The sequence below is a fragment of the Mixophyes fleayi genome, chromosome 1 (assembly GCF_038048845.1).
Source record: "Mixophyes fleayi isolate aMixFle1 chromosome 1, aMixFle1.hap1, whole genome shotgun sequence".
In the NCBI taxonomy this organism is placed as follows: Eukaryota; Metazoa; Chordata; class Amphibia; order Anura; family Limnodynastidae; genus Mixophyes; species Mixophyes fleayi.
The window spans coordinates 413,917,839-413,940,480 of NC_134402.1; the positions used below are offsets into that span (position 1 = coordinate 413,917,839).

At 38.6% G+C, this 22,642-nt stretch overlaps 1 protein-coding gene across 4 annotated transcripts in view; it reads left to right on the forward strand.

Annotated features, from left to right (window-relative positions):
* Positions 1–22,642, forward strand: part of ADAMTS6 (ADAM metallopeptidase with thrombospondin type 1 motif 6) — a 232,850-nt gene that overhangs the window by 208,611 nt on the left and 1,597 nt on the right. For all 4 annotated transcript variants that reach the window (XM_075182881.1, XM_075182890.1, XM_075182867.1 and 1 more), the window contains 4 exons: positions 2,326–2,455; positions 7,211–7,415; positions 12,970–13,146; positions 14,969–15,125. In XM_075182881.1, coding sequence (XP_075038982.1) covers positions 2,326–2,455; positions 7,211–7,415; positions 12,970–13,146; positions 14,969–15,125 — 669 coding nt within the window. The remainder of the gene's footprint in view (positions 1–2,325; positions 2,456–7,210; positions 7,416–12,969; positions 13,147–14,968; positions 15,126–22,642) is intronic.

Consider the following 22,642-nt stretch of genomic DNA (forward strand, 5'->3'; position numbering starts at 1 on the left):
ATTTGCCAACAAAAAATTTTGTACGCGTGTCAGAAAGTAGTTGCTGCTGTGGTGGCTAGGTTATTCAAGATTAAATGATGCTTCATTAAAATTGCATTAGTAATATATAAAATCAAAGATTTTGTACACGCTAACAAGTTGGGCATAAGTGTCTGAATCGCAAGTTATGCCTACACTGACATTCCACTCTGAATCAGGCCCTCAGTGTTCCTGCCACAGTATATCCTCTTTATTAGCTGTACCACAATATAAAAGACTACGTCCATTTTTACACTAATCCTATCAGATGCTCTGTTCTGGTGCTCTCCGAGTCCTGTACTGCTGAAGGCATTGATCCATATCTTGCATTGATGAGATCAAAACAGCAGCCTGCAAGTTAAGTTTATAGCTCTGCTAACCTCTTTGGGCCTGAGTCATTAAGGAGAGCAAAGCACATTTGCTCCTGGATAAAACCATGTTACAATGCAAGGGGTGCAAATTAGTTTCTTATTTTCCACATAAGGAAAGTACTGGCTGTTTTTTTCATATAGCAGCACACAAATACTTAGCTTTATTTTTACACTGAAATTTAAAGTTGATTTAGGACATGCCCTATCCCAACTATAAATTTGTCTCCACATTTTAAATTTAGCTCCCCCCTTCAATGCAACATGCTTTTGACAAGGTGCAAAGTTACTCCTTTTTTATGCTTTGCTCGCCTTAATGACTCAGGCCCTTTGACTTGAATTTATGATGGCAAAATTCTAGTTCTGCTTTCATAGTGGACCAACAGGTGTAAGTAAGGAGTGATTTGCATGTATTCACATATAAACTCTCAAGCACCCTTAAAAACACCATAACCCAACAAATTCTCTTTCCATTCTAAAGTTAAACATATTCGCCAAACATAATGTTGAGTTTCACAGGGTCTTAGGTTTGAAATATACCTCTTCTGCATTTGGTCGTGAAATTTCGCACGTTTTTTTGTGGTATTATATATATACGTCAGTAATACATTATATGTCGCTGTTCTTTGTAACTAACTAATCTGTAAATTCACATACAATATTCAGGTAGACATGATCATATTTATAACTATGCTGAGTATCAGAAGAAAGTTTCCAGCAATTAACAACTTCAATGTATTTATATTAACCAGATGTTATAGATTAATATACTCACTCAGATCTCCGTTTAGTTTGTACTAAATAACTGCTCCAGTTTCTAAATATAGCTGCTTTGATGAGAATGGGTTTAGTGTTTTACAGTGGCAATCAATGCGTTCTTATACAGGCTTTGATCTCCGTTAAATAAACATTATTTTCACAAACATGTTAAAATGGTGGAAATGAAACACTTTTATATATAGGTCCTTTTGCTGGTGTCCCAGACACACAAGCTGGAGAGGGGGGGAAATCTTTCATAAGGGTGTTTCCAAATTCCCAATGGCTTTGCATGAATGCATCCATGTACATAACTATCGTACATTTCTGTATAATTTAATCTCTAGACATTTTGTCTTACTCCTCCAATGTTCTATTAAAGATGGATTGAATCAACAAAACATAAAATGATTTAATATTAATATTGGATAAAGTGGCATGTATTCCTGGTTTTGCAATGCATGGTAATGAGTAATATATATTCAGATGCATTAATTGTAGATTCTCATGGTTATATTTACTGAACTGCGGGTTTGAAAATGTGAAGATGTTGCCTATAGCAACCAATCAGATTCTAGCCATCATTTATTTAGTACATTCTACAAAATGATAACTAGAGTCGGATTGGTTGCTATAGGCAACATCTCCACTTTTTCAAACCAGCAGTTTAGTAAATATACCCCTCAGACTTCGTTGTAGATTAGTTGTAGATTCTCAGTGTATATACTGATTTATATGATAGAGGAAAATAATAGTGTGATCTGTGGAAGTCTGATGTTGCATACATACCATTCTATCATTATGAGGGTGGTTTATCAATTTAAGTAAATAATTGTTTTTTTTTTGTTGTTTTTATTTCTCTTTAAGGAAATGGTGCTCACTGACTAATTAGACTATATTATCTACAGCTTGCTAAATTATCAGTTTCTTTAAGTAAATAGAATATATGTAACATAGTATTCAATACATGTTACAGCAAATGCTGAGTTTGACCTGATAGATGTGTTTATTATAGTGTGTAAAGCGCTAACATCCCCACCAATGGCGAGAATAAGTACTACAGCGTTGAACACTTTTCATGCGTTCCTTCATTAGAATGCCAGTATTGTACATAACTGTGATGCGCCTGCAGACCTCTGTTTTATGTGATATTTGTAATTTGATTGAAAACATTGTTTCTCAGGTATTCAGAGGCAAGAAGTGGTGTGTAAAAGACTGGATGACAATTCTGTTGTGCAGAATAATTACTGTGATTTGGACAGCAAGCCACCAGAAAACCAGAGAGACTGCAACACAGAGCTTTGCCCACCTGAGTAAGTATCACTGCCTGTGTTGTATAGACACTATTGAAGACAGATGTGGAAACCAAATGTCAAACAACAACAATACCGTAAAACAAAATGTAATATTTAAATTTCTGAAAAGAAACTCGACTTCCTGCTAATTTTTTCCCTGCAGCTGTGATGGGGACTGTGTGCTCCTACAAACTTTGTAAAAAATGTAGCTGAACTCACAGCGCTGGAAGGAGAACAGGTGCCAGAATAAGTAAACAAAGTCCCAGGATCAATATGTAATATACCCAAAAAACTTTTTAATAAAACAAGATAAAATATTCATGCTGTATCTCTAAATATGTAAATAAGCTGTTCAGAGATAAGTGTACGTCTCTTCTATAAATAGATGTTTAAACATTTAATTGCGATCCAGCAGTAAATATATCCTCTGAACAGATGAGGGATTGAAACGTTTTTCTATTAGACATGGCGGCACGATTTTTTTATCATCTGAACATCGCCATTATCTTTTTCTCTGGTTTATGACACTCCAGATTCTTGGGATAATTTAAATTCAATCCAAGGACTGTCCCTTGTTCTTTCTTTGGAATGTTTCTCTAATTCCTTTTTGTATTGCAGTACCTACTTTCCAGACGGAAGGTTACTAAGACAATATAAGTGCATACATTGCATTTATGTAATGATATAGTATAATTCATTCTATGAGGACTTGGTCAACATATTTACATATTTAGATATACAGCTTAAATATTTTATCTTGTTTTATGTTTTTTTTAAAACATTTTTTTTTTTAGTATATCACATATTCAACCACATCCTTAGTTTCTATTAAGTTTACTTGTTTTGGCACCGGATATACTTCCAGCACTGTGAGATGTGGAAGCCAGTCACATGTGAGCATTACTGACCATCATTGGATAAGTTGTTCCAGCAACAGCTGGTGAACAGAGGTGCTTGTTTCCCTGGTACAAATACAGACTAAAATGCAGGGCTCACCAATACGTTCAACTACAAGGGCCCACCATAGAGTCTATATATCTTTTATAGTGTAAATACCATAAATACCATAAATCCACAATAATCTGCCCTATTACTTATTTGTTTAATTAGTCTTTTCTATCAGAGGGCAATATAGTTAGGTATTTTTAAAAAATACCTGATCACCACATCCTACTCCCAAATCCAAGACGTCTCCCGGGCTGCCCCCCTCCACTGGAATGACCTCCCTCGTCATATCCAACTCTCCCCTAGTCTTCAAACGGTCACTGAAAACTCACCTGTTCTTAAAAGCCTACCATCTATCCACCTAACCATATCTCTATGCTTTCTCACCTCACATTCTCTCATCCCCCGTCTCTCCTATGCGCTCCCCCTGCCCTTTGTCCCCTCCACGGACTCCCCTTATGCCTGTGTCTGTTTACCTGGTGGCATGTGAGGATACTTTATGGCAAGTCTGGAGGTCTGAGTGGCAAGTAAAAACACTTTATGATGAGTAGGAGGTGTGAGTGGCATGTGAAGACAATTTATGGCAAGTGGGAGGTCTGAGTGACATATGACTACAATTTATGGCAAGTGGGAGGTCTGAGTGACATGTGAGGACACTTTATGGCGAGTGGGAGGTGTAAATGGCATGCGAGGACACTTTATGGCGAGTGGGAGATCTGAGTGGCATGTGGTGGAATTTTGGAGCAAGGTAGAAGGGCTTTTTGGGATGAGTGATGTGGGGGTACTTAGGGCTGTTTTTCCATTACTGACATTAAGGGCTGCCACATATATATCACAGAGAGGGTGTCAGTGCTATTAGGTTTTTACTCAGGCTGTACTAGTAATTAACGTTTATCTGTCGTGCAGTTAAGTACTTGTTGAGATCATTTAAATTTGCATATATTTTTTTTTTGTGTGTGTATGCATACTTTTTTGTGATAGTTATGCTCATAAAGAATATACTATAAAACCTTACCTAAATAGTTCAATAAATACTGTTTAGGTACATTAAGTTCACCGCAATAGCATGTTTACATGGACGTATATACTCAGTGTTATAGCTTAATGACGGCTAGAAAGTCATATTATTTCTTAATGTGCACCTATATGATTCACAGAATGGAGGCAGTTATAAAAGAATGTCTGCAGACACGTGTACACGACAGGTTCTGCTTAACTATACATCTATAATAAAACCCCCTAAGATGATACTAAGAAAATTCATGTTTTCAGCGGGAGGGGCAGAGTCCAAAGCTCACAGACATCCTTGGGGTCCTGGAGTAAATGTGTTTTGTAGTAAGAAGGAATTGACTTAAGTCTCAGAGAAAGTTTTGTTGTTAATTTAAGGATTTACTGTGGTCTCTGCTGGAGCGCTTCTGTCTGAACCTGAAGGCTGTTTACCATTTATACAGCTGAGGATTTTGACAGTCCCTGAACATGATAAATCTATCCAGCTAAACAGTATTCCTCCTTTTGCATATGTGAAGGATGAAGCGTCTGAAGAAACATTTGGCATTATTTTATTGGAAGCAGCCTCTCTTGAACCTTAGTTGGGCAACGTCTCTCTCTAGCTAAGGCTGAGCAGCCTGAAATCTCTCCCCAGCCAGTTGCGTTCCCAACCAATTATACCATCTCTTAAGGCATGCACTGACTGTGGCTCGATTGCCCTGCTTGCAGCCATCTATGTCTCATCACTACATACAATACAAGACATTGCTCAAACTTTAAATGACTATTTTACAGGAGTAAAATTTGACTTTATGTATCACAGTTAACAGATGGTTATGATAATCCTCCTATGAAACTAAGAGAATCCTGGATATGTAAAGTTTCATCTGTTGCAGAGTGTATAAGATACTTTTGCTCCTGCTGTTGATAGTTGTGACACTGTTTAACACTCACTATAGTATCTATCCGCCTTCTCATTGGGAATGTCAAACTTGTCAGCATGTGATAATGAAGACTTTCATACCACAATAATGAATGAAGAAGAAGGGCTGTTTAGTACACATCTCCTCCTAATAGACAGTAAAACACATATAAAGACATGGAGACACATACTGGACATGAGAATATGTTATGCAATATTTTATAAGATTATATATATATATTATGTTGTGATAGAGAACCATCCCGGTGCACAGTCAACCTGTCTACCAATGAAGAGGTTAAATCGATTCTGTGCTGCATTGCTGACATTATGAAACATGCCAGGGCTTATATATGTAACGGAAGTAATCAGTCAGCTTTATTTTCTGTGCTGGTGATACATAAACATGACAATGATATCATTTTATTGGCAAGTTATATACTGTGTAGTCAAAGCAGAAGTTCGAATTTCTTGGAAAATGCATGCCCTCAAGTTGATTTCTCAGTTTCTAGAATGCACTGGAACTCTGACAAATGAAAGTCATGTGACTTTCAGTTCTCCCACTCTAACCCATTTTCATTCTGGCTTGTCAGATATTTTAATATATATTTCCAATTACTGCACAGATTAAATATTCTGAAAATCGTCATCAAAACATTTATTTATATAGCGCCAGCAAATTCCCTAGCGCTTTGCAATTGGAAACAAACGCAGTCATAAAACCATTCTGGGTACTACAGACAGACAGAGAGGTAAGAAGGCCCTGCCCGTAAGCACACAAGCTATGGTTATGATATAAAGCCTGTGTTTGAAGGAAAATGAACATCGTCTTTCGATCCACTCACATCTACACTACCCACCCAGCAATGGTAATTTGACATAAAATACACCGATTTTATTTATAACCTACATGTTTATAAATGGTTGTCATCCCTCTCTTCTCCAATATCCCTTTATCTTCTCACAGAGCCCTGCTGACAATTTTATTTCAGTGTCATAATCCTCTCACAGTACATTATCTTGGGGCCTAGTAGCTAGAATTATGTGGGATATCATTGGAGGTGAGATATAACAGCATTGGTAGCAGAGGCAGGCTGGCGAGTCTCAGCCCGGGGGGGGCGCACAGACGGCTGCATCACATGATAGGCGATGCGGCTGCGTCATTGATGCCGCATCGCCTATCAAGTGATGCGGCCGTCTGTGCGCTGACGCGGCCGCATCGCATATTTTGCGATGCAGCCGCAGGTAAGTATTAAAAAAAAAAACGTGAACTCATGGGGGACCGATGCCCCCCGCCCCAGCCCGCCCCTGATTGGTAGTGTAGCTAGGTCCCCAAAGATACAACAATATGACAGAGAGCAGATGAAGAGGTGACACAGCTTCCTGGGTTTGCTCATTGCTTGTACAGAGGGATAATATAAAACGATGTCCAGCATATCATCATCATCATCATTTATTTATATAGCGCCACTGATTCCGCAGCGCTGTACAGAAAACCCATTCACATCAGTCCCTGCCCCATTGGAGCTTACAGTCTAAATTCCCTAACACACAGACACAGACAGACTAGGGTCAATTTTGATAGCAGCCAATTAACCTACCAGTATGTTTTTGGAGTGTAGGAGGAAACCGGAGCACCCGGAGGAAGCCCACGCAAACACGGGGAGAACATACAATCTCCACACAGATAAGGCCATGGTCGGGAATTGAACTCATCACCCCAGCGCTGGGAGGCAGAAGTGCTAACCACTGAGCCACCGTGCTGCCCCATATAGTTTCCCATGTGCCAGGCACATGATTACATTCTATTTCCATTTTTTTGTCCTGTTGGCTGTAGAAACCCGTCAATGTTCTTCCAGCCTGCTTAGCTGTCCTTGACCTTGCTGGCTTCATTACAGCTGTGTGTCCTCGTTTTACAGGTGGTTTATAGGTGACTGGTCGGAGTGCAGTAAGACTTGTGATGGGGGGATGCGCACACGCACGGTTCTTTGCATTCGGAGGATCGGGCCGTCTGAAGAAGAGACGCTAGACGACATCAGCTGCTTGACGCACCGGCCTATTGAGAAAGAAGCTTGTAACAATCAGTCTTGTCCCCCTCAATGGATTGCTTTGGACTGGTCAGAAGTAAGTATTTCTATCACAATACAAAATAATAATAATGTCAGCTGTGACTTTCCAGGACTGAGAACTTAGCGATCTGTCTGTCTGCTCATATGTACTCTATAAGAATTGCTCTAGAAGCAGCAAATGTAGAACCCACTAAGACGTTGAATGACTAGCTTATAGGAATGTTTGTTTAATTAGTTTATTTTTAATTACAAATACAATCTATCTCGACAATTGTTTATTCTAACTTACAAAGCAAGTACTGTGTTAGACCACAAACTACGCAACTAACCTGTATGAAATGAATGACAAGTTTTAGGTAGATTATAAAATGTTCTTACATCAACTACAGATATACACATTCCTGAAAATAACATCTCAGGAGGCCCTGGGCTAGGAAAGACTTATTACACAAATGAAACAAGTTACCATCCGTCTTTACACATCCTAACGGATACTTTTACAGGTTTCTCTTCCCATCCTCTTAGCGTTTATTTCCTGAAGGGTTACGTCCGAGCAGAAACAAAAATCTGCTGAAATCTAAGGAGCTGATATCAGGATATAACATTGAAAGGATGACACAAAGGTTTCTGAATTGATTATATTGGACCCCATGTATTGGAAACCTGACATTACTAAATTAATATTTATTTAAGATGCTGCTACTGTGGGTAGGTGATAGGTGTAGTTTAATAATCAGGCATTAGTCTGGGATTAGACCTGGTTTGAGACCAGGGGGTAAATGTATCATAGTCCGGTTTTTGCATCCCGCGCAAGATGACAGCTTAAATTTAAAGCGGCGCTGCCTTGTAAAGGGAAGTTTCCCTTTACAAGGCAGCGCCGCTTTAAATTTAAGCTGTCATCTCGCCGATCTCGCGCGGGATGCAAAAACCGGACTATGATACATTTACCCCCAGGTTTACTAGGACCTTGATCTAAAATCAAGGTGTGCCATTTATCATTATCACGTCGCGCCTTGACATGTATTAAACTCCATACCCAGCAGCATGTGTCAAAGCAACGTGTTTTTTCCTTAGTATATGTTTTAAAGCACACAGATTTAATTAATGACTTAGACCTTAATTATTGATTGTATTAAAAATCAGAGAAAATCTGAATACATTGGATTACTCATGATCAAGTTACCGTAACAAACTCGGTCCTAGTCAGCACTTTGAGACTCAGCTGAACGGACCGTTACATTTACAAAACATTGTTTGCCTATTTTATGCATTACTGCCTGTTGAATAACAGTGACTGATTTGCTGAACAGAGCGGTCATGTAGTGTTTTACACTTCAACTGTACCCACAAAACCTGTCCTGAGACAGCCCAAGTGATCTGTGAGTTATTTCTGGCAATACAGTTTTCTGCTACATGCATACTGGGATAAATAAGAAAGCTGTATTCTTATGCAAGGTTGTCACTAAATATAGTTTGCTGATTACCAAACATGATCTATAAATCCTTAAATAATATAGCATGTGTTTTAACACTTCTATGTATGGGCATTAAATATATAAATGTAAGTGACATTAATATATGTATAATATCCTGTAAAATCATGCTTGCCATATTTAACCCCCCCCCCCCCCTTCCCTGGTGGTAAGTACAGTAAAGCGTGGTGCTGCAAATTGTGTCATTTTGGCCCCAGCCCTACCACAAAATGATGCAATCGCATCATTGCACGGAACATGGTCAAAGTAAGACAGCTACATCCGGGATGTAAAATATATTCATATATATTAATGCTACCCCGGTTTAATATATCTTACATCTAGTGAATAATGACGTTGCTTGTGCCAGATGACTCATTATGAATGGAATGTTGAAGGTAAAACACCATTGAAACCTGTGTATTCTAAAGGATAATGGAGCCCCCGACTGTAAAATAAGGTTACCTTGGAGTTCAATGAACTACATAAAAATAAAACTCATGGGATCATATGAACAGACAAAATATGAACCGTAAAATATGGGTATACATGAGCAAATCAAAGCTAATTCTGAGTTAACCACGTATGCTTCTAGTAATATAACTTCCAATAACTTAATTATCAGAAGAACAATTCTTGGAAGCCGGTTTAATACTCTACTCAATTAGGATATAACTCAGTCTTCAAACACTTAACCCCTTTTCAGTTGCTGGCTAAGTTTTACCATGCATCCCCCCCCCCCCCCCCCCCCCTCTTCCCCCCACACTTCTGCGAAAATTGTAAACTTGAAGGATATGGTTAAAATCCCCAGTTGCAATCTAGCATGGCTTGCAGATCCTCAGCGTAGTTTGGGGTTGATGAAAACAGTAGGAGAGAGCTAGCTGTATTTCCTAGAAGCCACGATAGGTTTATATTTCTCAGAAAACAAAGATTGCTCTTAATGTAACAATTTGACAGTAGTGTACAGCAAAGATAACTGGCTGTTGCTGAAATCCATGTCTTTGAGAGAAAGCAGATTAAAGTGTTTCTTTTCAGCATGCACACTCCAAAACGTAGCTGTCATTTCATAATAAGTAATTCATTATATTACACTGTGCGCCATTATAATAATACAACTGTGCACACAGAAGAAAAAAAATTATTTTAAATTCCTTTTTTCCCCTTCTGTGATTGGGTTACCAAAACACTATGGAGAGTGATTGAACTGTAAAAGAAAAAAAGAATTTAAATAAAACATTGTTATCTAAAAAATGTGGTAAGTGGGTGCCACATGAAAGCAGTTTTGAAAATGCCAGCATATTGGCACAGTGCAGTAAAAACATCCATGCATACCAGAACTGTGGGAGATCACATTTGTTTTTCAGCGTTAGATAAATATATAAGGTTTTTCTAGTCTGGAACATTTGTACGCTTGGGACACAGAACCATGGCTTGGTTACTTAAAGGTGCAGGGTGGATAGCGGTAAAAAACATTTTGAGAATGTTAATGGTTACAATTTTAAGGTCTGTTCTTTATTTAGAAATCAGCTTATGGAATTTAGACTTCGAATTCTGGATGTTGGTCAAGCATATTTCTTTAAGTCTTAATTTAGCTCTATAACCACTACAGAAACAATAACAGCAAGAGTTGTCTAGTAAAGTTGTGCTCCCGGTTTTTGACAATGAAGCAGCTGGGCAGCTGGAGACAGACAGGGCTGCCAAGAGTAATTTCGGACCCTTGTACAGCAACTTCTTGGGGCCCCTTCCAAAGCCACCAAAGGAGGCGGGGCCACACCCGGTTGACAACTCCTCCCACTACAATAACAGGCCAGGGCGCACCCCCTCTCTGGCAAGCCCAAGACCCAGTGCTTTGTACCTTGGCCGTCTCTCGGCGCCCCCTACAGACAGATTATACCCAACAGGCTGCGTTTGGAATTTTAAGGTGTTCTCTAACATCCTATATTAACATTAAAAGTACACTTCAGAATTTGCAGTGAAGCCTGGATTTCAGTTATGGAATGTAAATGTAATGAGTATATACACCAATATGTACCATATCACCTGCACATAATTATGCATATCCTTTAAAAGAGCATATGAGGCTGTAACAAGTGATATTCATAAATCTACATGTAAATGTTTCAAAAACTTGTCAGACATGAGGACATGTGCGATAAAATGTGTTCCTTGGGAGAAGTTATTTTTTATGCACTTAGGTCTTCCTGTTTGAGAAGAGCTAACAGGAACCACTCAGAGACCCCTGCTTGAGTACATAAAATAATAGCTTGCACTCAGCTATGTAACGAGAAAACTGTCTGCAATGTCAGTTATGCCCAATCAGTGTAAGTCATTCTGTATGGACGCATCGTCAACTCTAACATCATAAGAGATCAGGCTGAAGTGAGGTTTAGGGAGAATGTTGAATAATTCTATATTCAGTGTATGGATTCATGTACTTTTTAAATTAATGTATATAGTTTATTACTGCAGTGGTATAAAAAGGGGTAACAGATTAAATTAAGGACCTAAATTACATTTAATGTTAATCTACAGCCCATCACATAATGGTGATTGCAAGGAAAAGCAACCATTTAAACGTAAAATATAACCTATTATTAAGTACAATTTTATTACAACCTTCTTTGTATCTGCAAACACAACCTTTTAACTTGTTGGCTTAACTAATTGTATACACACATTTTTTAAAATCGGTGGAAGCTGCAAAGATAAAATGACTTGTCAGTAACACACTTAAATGCAACAGTGGCCAGAAAAATGAAATGTTATCATCTTACAAGGAAGGCAGTAGGAGAAGTGGTGGTATGGCATATCACTGTATACACCACCACTTCGGAACTTTGTTTCAAAATGAATTGCTTGGCGATGCAAGTGTAAACCGTTGTTTTATAATTAACAGATATATATTCCATATAAATGTAAGAATACAATATGTAGAAGAAGACATGTGAGCAAATAGTTTACCAACATCTACTGGTTAAATAAAGTTATTTTACTTTGAAGTCATTGGATAGAAGAAGTTATAGGCTTAGATCACGGGCTGTTGCTACAATGTTGGGTTTGGGTAAGGCATAGTGACGTACCCCTTGGGAGCAGTCAAGAAGCATTAGTCTCATTAGTCTGTCTTCCATTACTAGCCATGTCGTGCTCAGTAATCTCCCTCGTAAAACACAGCTCATCTTTTAATTTTAATTTTAACAAGCATGAAGCGCTGGTATCCACTTTCTAGAAATGACTAATCTAACTGTCCAAGAAGGTATGCTTTATGTGTCCTGTAAATATGAAGCCACAAAAGAGGATCAATGAGATATCTCAATGAAAAGAGTTTCATAATAATTTGTACTTTATATGTAAATGAAACATGTCCTCTAGCACATCACTTGTGTTATAGATATGTTCTGAAACTGTGTATGAAGTAAATTAAACAATGTTTAACACTGCTAAACTGTTGGGTGAGTTTGACCTTGGAACGTGTATTTTCTCTTGCACAGCTAGACCGGCGGAGTCATTTGAGATTTAGATGTACAAGACGGCTTTAATAAGATTCTCTATATCTCAAACAGATTGTACGAGTGGTTTATCATAACCCATGTTACAAGAAAAAGGTTTGCAGCACTATAGGAAAACAAAGTGCTTTGATGACAAGGGGCATATCCTAATAGATACACTATTAATCCTCAGAGGAATGTTTTGTAATGAAGCACTGGAACTGCTAAGTACATTTTATGTTTAAGACAAGTTTTCTGTACGCTTTGACTCTCCTATCCAGTAGGTGTTCTGTGTCTGTGTCTTTTAGTTATACATTTCATTATGGGCCTTTTCATTGCCTATGTGCGTATAGATGAATTGTTCTAGTACAATTGTTGACGCTCCCTTTATCAAAATATGTTGAAAAACTAAATTCAGCGTCTTCTCTCTCATCTCCCTTTTCCTAAAAGTCACTGTTGACAGATGTGGCTACAAGTTGTATTTTAATAGCCATGTGGCACTTTTGGTGGCAACCACTGCCTAGTTTTTATGAGAGAAGGTAACTGCGTCTTTGTGAAACAATATACAGAGTAACTTAATATTTCACACATGTAATGCCAGTAACATGATATAACAGTTAAGCAGCTAAAATGTGTTTCTTGTTTATTTTAGTGTACACCCAAATGCGGTCCTGGGTTTAAACATCGAATAGTTCAGTGCAAAAGCAGTGACCTCTCCAAAACCTTTCCTGCCACCAACTGTCCTGAAGAAAGCAAACCTCCAGTCCGCATACGCTGCAGTTTGGGGCGCTGTCCGCCTCCCCGATGGGTTACTGGAGAATGGGGGCAGGTAGGTAACAAAGCAAATGTGAACTGAAATGTATCTCATTGTCATTTTAAAACATAGAAAATCCGAGTTCCGCAGACTGAGTTCTGTCTGATAGAGCGTCAGAATGCAGCCTTGTATATGTGCTTTTGTCTATTTCACACTTACCAGGATTTATTCCATGAACAGTATTGTAACAGTAACTGAAAAGTAAGATAAGAACACAAGTATGGGTTGAATCTGGAATTTGATTATCTCAAATTTTAGTGCAAATAGTAGAAAGTAAAAAAGAAATGCAATCCATACACAACAAGAATTCTTAACACTAGAAAACTTAGGAAGCCACTGCCCAGCCCTCCTCTAGCAATTATTTAATAGACAAGAGAGATAGGAGTTCATGACATCCTGAGCACCATTTCCACTATCCCTGACTCTTAATAATGTATGGTGCAGATTGATGGAAGTATTCAGCATTTCACTCATTGCCAAGATCTGCAGCCAAGCTGTTCACGGTCTCACTGATTGTTAGTGTTGGTTGGAGGATTAAAACCACCAATGACCATAGGCTGTACTCAAGCCACATCTCCCCATTCAGGTACTATTTCCATGCTTGATTAGTCATTGATATACGTTAGAATCCATTAATATCCACACTACAACAGATTCATTTTTTTATCATGAGATCGCACAACAGGCAACTACTCTCAAGTGTATTAATATGCATATATCCTGCACATTACCTATGATTTATCAAAATCATAATTACACCACTGAGTTTGGGGATGAACTGGGCACTCTTACAGCTCAGGACCCTGGCTCTCGTCTCAATCTCTCTTAACATACATCGCTGTGTGATCGTCACTATTTTTGTTAATATGGCACCTGTTGCAAAAGGGCAAGTGATTTCTTTAGGGGTTTTTTTATGCATTAGCAAGATTGGAATGTACTGTAATTTGTAAAGGATATTGAAAATAAAGTACCAATCTCATTGAGGAACATGATGTTTTCTACTAGTAAAATGGCTTTCCACATCAAGAGGGATTTTAATTATGTGATGTAAGTCTGTAACTGTTACCAAATGCATGGCGTTATCTTTCTTACATCCTCTTGTGCCATTCAGGAAAAACATTGATGTCATCTAGGGAGCGTTCAATTCTTAGCCTTTGGATAAGACACAGAACTGCTCTGTGGATACAGTTATATCGGATGGTCAGATCGAAGTTGAGCTGTGCCTTTCCCAAAGGCATCACAAATAAACACCTTTGGTGAAAAACACAGAAGGAAGCCTACAGCTAGGATGGTTAAAGCAATTAATTTAGGGTCCGTTGCAAGAATACATACAGTGAGAAATAAAGTAGTGTTTTTGAAGGTTGAAAACACACTTAACAGTAGTTTACAAACTATTATTTTATATATATTTTCTTATTTGTGATACATATTTCCTCTCTAATTCGTGCAATCTGGAAATCTAGAGCTGAAATGAGAGTAATTCCCAGCTCTATAGTATGTACTGTGTTGTTGTTTTATTGTTTTTTTTATTTTTATAAAAGTGTATTTTTAACTCTGAATTTTGGAGCAATCGATATATAGAGATTACTAATGCAAGCTGCCATGGAATCTATTAGACAGCTCATACTGGGTTAACATGTATAAGTTTAACATGCCTGCATTCACTCCAATGGAAAAAAAAGGCTTAAAATCTATGTGGTTATATGTGTCTTACTATACAGTCCTGGAGCAAAGCTGTTTCTTGTTAAGCAGATGTATTTGTTGATAGATACAAAGGCATTGGACTGCAGTGTTAATTGTACATAACAATCCGTCCTCCTCTCCCTGTGTTCCTTAGTGTTCTGCGCACTGTGGGCTGGGTCAGCAGATGAGAACGGTGCAGTGTCTCTCATATACGGGGCAGGCTTCTAGCGATTGCCCGGAACCGGTTCGTCCTCCGTCAATGCAACAGTGTGAAAGCAAATGTGACAGCAGCCCAATATCAAACACAGAAGGTGAGTTTGTGGCTCCTCTCAGGAACTGGCATCCTGTATAGTGCGGAAGGCCTTGGTGTAATAAATGTCTATGCCAGAGCAGGTAAGTGAAGCGAGTAAAAGAAAAATACTTAATAAAGCAGACATGAGACAACGAAAAACACACACATCACTGGTTTTCATTTCCTCCAAAATGGTGAGTCAAGAGGGGTCTGGAGTAGACTAAACTATTTCATGGCTACAGTAATTCTTCATTGAATACTTGAAATATTATTGCAGCCACAAACAGTAGATTTATGAGAACAATGGATAATGTATGAAGAATAGAAGCAATTTTATTGAAAACAAAACAAAACTCACAGAACAAGCTTCTGTACCATGCTATTGTGACTTTACTTCTCTCAGCTTTTTTTTGTAAAATATTTTTACGAAAAGATCTTTAGAACCAATAAAACAAAGAGTAACAAAATATAAAGATAAACAGCATGTGATACAATAAGGTAATCATGTTAATATATGCAGTGCAAATATTCACTGTGCACTAATATAAGGCATAAGCCAATGATCTAATTCTTTAACATTTTTTAAGAAGGGGGGGCGGAGGGGGAAAGAGAGGGTAGAGGAAAAAAAACTAAAAAAAGTCAAGGAAGGAGGGGAGCGAGTGAGTGGATTGGGAAAGACTAAAATCCCTGTGACTCCCCCATAGTTACTATGATGAGAATGGGAGCCTCAGGTTGTGATGAGACACCAGGGTTACCACACTTTGCAAAACGATTTGCCAGATTTTTTTGTATGTATATTAGCTGTTTCTCCTACACTGAGAATAATACACTGCACTATTTGTAAAATTCAAGTTATCAAACATTTTGGAGACACAGCCAAGTTTTTTATGCACCAATTTAATTGAAAGGCACATAAACTGCTGTATGCCACCATTCTGCCTTTTGTTATGTATTTGCACAGATACTAAAAGCTTTTCCCTGGATTGTAGTCCAATGGTAGAAGTGCACAAGAGTAAAAATGTCTTCTCAAAGTACTGTCTTATATTACTTTTGGACAGCCTCCTTAATTAATTACAATGTATCATTAGAGTAATTAAACATCAAGGTCGTCTTTGTTTCATGTGTCAAATTCAGGGGGTTGCATGTGTTTGTGTGTGAGGCTGGGGATTTGTTACCTATTGCATTTGCTTTTCCTCTCATATGTCAGCAACATTGAAGTGATTGGTCCAGTTATAGAGTTAGAACATTCACAAGAATAGACCAACTTTGGCCTTAGAATATTCACAGGACTAGACTTACCAGTAGCCAATCAGAACATTAGAATGTTTACAGCACAAAACTTAATCCCAACTAGAGATAAAACAAAATTGACCGTAGCTGTCCCAGCACTCTATTCATAGACTATAAATTCCAGACTGCTCTTAGGTATTCTTGCATACAATGTAAGCTTAAGATCCCCTCAGAGTTTCAGTAATATATAATTCTGAGGACTTTGAAGGCTATTTCATCACCTTAATCTTAAGTACTTCATGGTGGATTCTGAGGTATGTTTTAGTTACTTGTCTTGTTGCTATACTAACCTCTTTTCGGATTAACCTCAGTTTCTTTGCTGGCTCCGGGGCATTAGCTTTTAGGATTATTTATACTTTGTTGAATTAGTTCTTCCTTCCACACAGCCGTTTCCTGTGCCACAGGCTGCCACACATGTATACAACATAACAGATCCATCCCTATGCTTAACAGTTGGCATCACAGATGCTTCACCTGTTTTTATCCAAATGGATCTTTTGTGGTTATGGCAAAAAAAGTTACATTTTTGTTTCCTCAGTCCATGTTACGTATTGTTTTTCAGACATCAGATGCTGACTTATGGGATGAAGCTACAGGAAAGGTTTTACTGCTGCCAACTCCTCCATACATTCATTTTTGTGTAAACAGCACCGTACAATGGACCTGGTGACCATTAGTCTGGTATTAGCAGGTCCCTTGCAGTGATACGGGGTCCTGCTTTGCATGTCTGACTAGTTTACAATCAGTTCTATCAGATATTTCGGGAGTTTTGCCCAGACTGCAACAGTACAGTTCCCCTTAACTTCCATTTCTTAATGATGTTTCTCACAGTGGAAATTTCAAGCTGGAGGTGTTTAGATATCTTTTTATAGCCTTCCACTGCTTTATAACAGTCAATTATCTTTATTTTGAAATCTTTAGCTGCTTAGAGGGGCTTATGGCTGCTGAGAGCGGGAACAACATCCTGAGATGTTCGATGGGTCGGACCATTTATTCAGCTTTGGAATTATCTGCATCTGCCTTAATTTAAGGCCTAATTAGTCAATCCAGATTTGCGACCTGTAATGAATCACCTGGAAGGGTGCCCAAACTTATGCACATGCCACATTCACTGTTTTATTCAGTCTGTTAAATTCAGCAAATACATTATAATATGCTGAAACTTGTTGTACTTAAATGTTTACTTACGATTTGTACTCTGAGGTTGGTGTGTGTTGTTTTCAGTGAGAGATTCAGTGAAACCTGTAATTTCACCAGGGGTGCCAAAATGTTTGCACACAACTGTCACTCCTGACTGTAATGGGGCATTTGTGCTTCCTTTAGTTTCAAAGGTTTAACGTTTTAATTCGCTATGTATTTTTTAATAAATTGGTTGATTTGCTCATATAAATGAATATTTTCCTTACTAGCAGCCTACATGGAGCAATGAGATAAATTAAAATATCAGCAAATGTGCTGATTCGGGCAGCACGGTGGCTTACTGGTTAGCACTTCTGCCTCACAGCACTCAAGTCATGAGTTTGATTCCCGATCATGGCCTTATCTGTGTGGAGTTTGTTTGTTTTCCCGGTGTTTGCATGGGTTTCCTCCCACATTCCAAAAACATACCGGTAGGTTAATTGGCTGCTATTAAATTGCCCTTAGTCTCTCTCGGTCTGTGTGTGTGTATGTTAGGGGATTTAGATTGTAAGCTGGTGCAGGTATGATGTGCAGGGACTGATGTAAATGAGTTCTCTGTACAGCGCTGCGGAATTAGTTGCACTATATAAATAAATAGATGATGATTTATGCCATCTCTAAGATCACAAGATCATTTTGTGCAGGAAAAAATGTCAGCACTTTGGAAAACAAGTATTCCCTTCAGTTACACACAGTTCCCACCCACATAATTCTTATACTGACTTCCTGCTCAGCTCCATCCCCTCTTCACATCACTGCCAGTCACATCTCTCCTCACCTACACAATCATAAAAATGGATGGGTCACTGCCGCTCACAAGATAAGCCCATTCATCTCCTGAAATAATCTGTGCTGCTTATGAACATTTCAGAGGGACATCAGATACAGTTCTACGATGTCACAACAGCACTTGCTGATCTAATTGGCTCTGCAGCCATGTTTGTCAGATGTGACCAATGGCGGATACAGAAGTAGGCGATTGGGGCAATCGCCCCACCCTTTCCCGTCATTTCCTAAGTATTGGCAGGCTGCATATGGCCGCACACTATATACATGTCCTGATGGCTGGGAGACAGACGTAGAATGCTGTCCGGCTGTTCTGGTGGTGTTCTTGTGCCCGTCACTACTAAGAGTGAAAAAGGGGGTGGTCACCCCCACCTCTCCCCAAAGAAAACAAAATCTAGGTCTGTCCCTTGATGTGACATAATTTCAGTGTTTATTTTGATCAAGTAAAATTAATTCTAACTCATGTAAATATTAAAATAGCAGTAAGGTACTGGTAGGTCAATTGGCTGAGAGAGACCTTTCTCTCTCTGTGTCTGTGTGTTAGGGAATTTAGACTGTAAGCTCCAATGGGGCAGGGACTGATGTGAGTGAGTTCTCTGTACAGCGCTGCGGAATCAGTGGCGCTATATAAATAAATGGTGATGATGATGATGATATTGTGAGGTTTAAGCTTATGTAAATTGGAGGTAGTAAATATTCTATGAGCAAAGTCATCTGCTTTGCAATGTAAGATCTGTATTTATTCACTAATAACTTTGGGGGGGGGGGTAAATTTATCAAGCTGTGGGTTTGAAAAAGTGGAGATATTGCCTATAGCAACCAGAGTCTAGCTCTCATTTATTTAGTACATTCTATAAAATGACAGCTATTGGTTGCTATAGGCAACATCTCCACTTTTTCAAACCGCAGCTTGATACCCCTAGGTATCTATTTGGCTGCAGAACTACAACTACAGTACTTCGCATTGTCCAGTTTACTACAATGTTTTGTTATTTTATGTTATGTAGCTACAATAATATAGTGTTGTAAGAATTGAGTTATATAAAACGAGGTTGGAACATAGTGTAACAGAATGATACTCCGTAAGTAATATTCATCGGTTTTACCTGTTACTTTATAATAATACAAAGCTACACAAGGAAAGTTGACGGTAGCAGACTAGATGAGATCTGACACTTTCTCCCATGAGGATTACATTACATTTTTTGTTGAAAGTAAAGTGCAGACAGTAAGTACCACAGGATTTTTATGCAACCCATGAACATTTGTGAAGTGCACATAACCACTACAACCAACCACAAGATTCCACGTCTCCTGGGAGTTACATATCGAGTCTGATCAGGTTCATTTTCATTTTTTCTGCATTTTTGTTTTATTATTCTTTTTTAGCATAGCGTTACATTTGTTAGGTCACTTTTATCTTAAATGGGACTTCCACCTTCAAATGACTTTGAGTCTTCAGATTGTACAGGCCTGCCTGCTTCGTTTACTAAGCTTGTTTCTTTCTAGCCTTCTTGGATCTTCAGCCATGTCTTTATAGTATCAGGCAGCGTGATTTTCTTTTTTCATGTCCCAGGGCAACAAAAATAAACACTTCATTCTGATACATGTCTAAAATGCATGTGGGAGGTAAAAATAAAGCAATGTATTTAAAATACAGAAAACTTCTCATAGAAATCTAAATAGCAGTGATGATAACATAAATGTTGTTAACAGAGTGCTCGCACACATATGATGCATTCTCTCCATTTTTGCACCTGTCCTTATTCTGACAGCCATATTTATTTCTTACTCTCATCGGGTCTGATTCATTAAGGATCTTAAATGAAGAGGTATCTTATTTCAGTCTCCTGGACAAAACCATGTTACAATGCATGGGGTGCAAACTAGTTTTCTGTTTTGCACATAAGTTAAATACTGACTGTTTTTTCATGTAGCACACAAATATCAACTTTAATTTTCAGTGTACAAATAAGCTATCAAGTATTTGTGTGCTACATGAAAAAAACAGTCCGTATTTAACTTATGTGCAAAACAGAAAACTAGTTTGCACCCCTTGCATTGTAACATGGTTTTGTCCAGGAGACTGAAATAAGATACCTCTTCATTTAAGATCCTTAATGAATCAGGCCCATCTTTCTTTTATAGTGCATCCACTTCAATAACCAGTTGAATATAGGAACTTTGTTTCTAAGATCCCATACATACACCCAGGCCCGAGAGACACTAAGGTCCAATTTAATATCAGGCAATTAACCTACTAGTATGTTTTTATAGTGTAGGAGGGAACTGGAGCATCCGGAGGAAACCCACGCAAATATGGCTGCACGGTGGCTAAGTGGTTAGTACTTCTGCCTCACAGCGTTGGGGTCATGAGTTCAATTCGCGACCATGGCCTTATCTGTGTGGAGTTTGTATATTCTCCCCGTGTTTGCGTGGGTTTCCTCTGGGTGCTCCAGTTTCCTTCCACACTCCAAAAACATACTAGTAGGCTAATTGGCTGCTATCAAAATTGACCCTAGTCTCTCTCTGTCTGTCTATCTGTGTGTGTATGTTAGGGAATTTAGACTGTAAGCTCCAATGGGGCAGGGGCTAATGTGAATGAGTTCTCTGTACAGCGCTGCGGAATCAGTGGCGCTATATAAATGATGATGATGATGGGGAGAACATACAAACTCCACACAGATAAGGCCATGGTCGGAAATCGAACTCATGACCCAAGTGCTGTAAGGCAGTAGTGCTAACCACTGAGCCACTGTGATGACATCAGTATAATAGGAGCCACACACCACTGCACTGTGCTTCCACTATCTAATGCTCAGGGGGGAATTCAGGTGGCTTCGAGGTGCAGCGATGTGTCCCCGGAACAGTCCATTAAGACCTATCGCATCAGAGCTTTTACTGAAATCTCCTCTCATTTTCCCTCGCGTCCCATAGAATTGCAAGGGAGAATGAGTGGAGATTTCTGTTCTGTAGCAGTGGCAATGTGTGCAGCCGGACATTGAGTCTGTAGCTTCCTGTGCTCACATTGTGACATTACCCCCTGCCCACACTTACACAATCACATGAGTGGACCCTGTTCTCTACCAAACAGCACATAACATTGTACACACTGATTTCACATCAAGCCAGCAAGATGCTCATGTATAAAACCGATATGTTGTTAGACTTATATAAACCATTTCCTAAAATGGAACAGCGAAGCCAAAATAGTATGCAACACCAGCAGCTTTCATGAGAAATACATATACAAATATAGTGTTTATAGTGTTTGTTTTTGTGACAGTAGTTCTTTAGCAGATGAACTTCCTAGAACATAAGCTGTATATTTGAATGCAAAATACTGAGGTATATTGGCCACATAAACTTCTATCTTGAAGGTTGAAAATACTCAAATAATCTTCCCTCCATTCCATTAGAAAAATCTTGGATGGTATCAAAGATTTTGCCTATAAAAAATCCTCATAAGACCAGAAAATTTCCAGTGTCAGTTAAAGTAACTTTTCAAAGAGCGACTGTAGAGAGTTGATATTTCCTCCCCTGGCATAATCATTATCATTATACTCTTCAACTTTCCGCATGTTGCGTCCATGATTCCTTTGTCACATTCCACTCGCCATAAAATTCAGGATATTGACTTGCTCCCAAGTGCAGCACAATCAGCAATGTGTATAACACGATAAGAAGCTTTGTTACAGCTGTCATTTATAGTCTGTTATAACACCCCAAATGTAGCAGATGCTTTTGTGCTTGGCAGTCTGGTTTCACATCCTCTCTACTTGACATTTTCATGGTATGGTTGTAACCAATGGCGATGGAACTTGTACAGTCATTTAAATCAGTTTGTTGAAAACGATAAATGTTTAAACCTCCACTAATGGAGCTGACATTTCCAAGTGTCCGCGTCCTTTACAAATGGAATACTTTGCTTCCTTCCGGTCACATTCAGTCAAAGGGAGACTTCAGATCACTCTATTGACTTATAAATCACCCTAATGGCAGTTTGAGTTATTTAAGGGTGACTTAAAAAATACATTTTAATTACACAATTCATAACCCAGAGCTAAAAATTGTGATGGGCTTTTTCATCCCCCCCAAAAAAGTCTGAAGACATTTCCCTTCCCAGCTATTACATTAATTTTCCAGCCATACTCTCTAACCAGGTTTTTAAAACAATCTACGGTGGTGGCGCTCAAGTGGTTAATCTTAGAGCAGTTACTAGTAGACCACGGTTGTGGCTCAATGTAGAAATGTACCGACACTGTCCACACTTGGCATCAC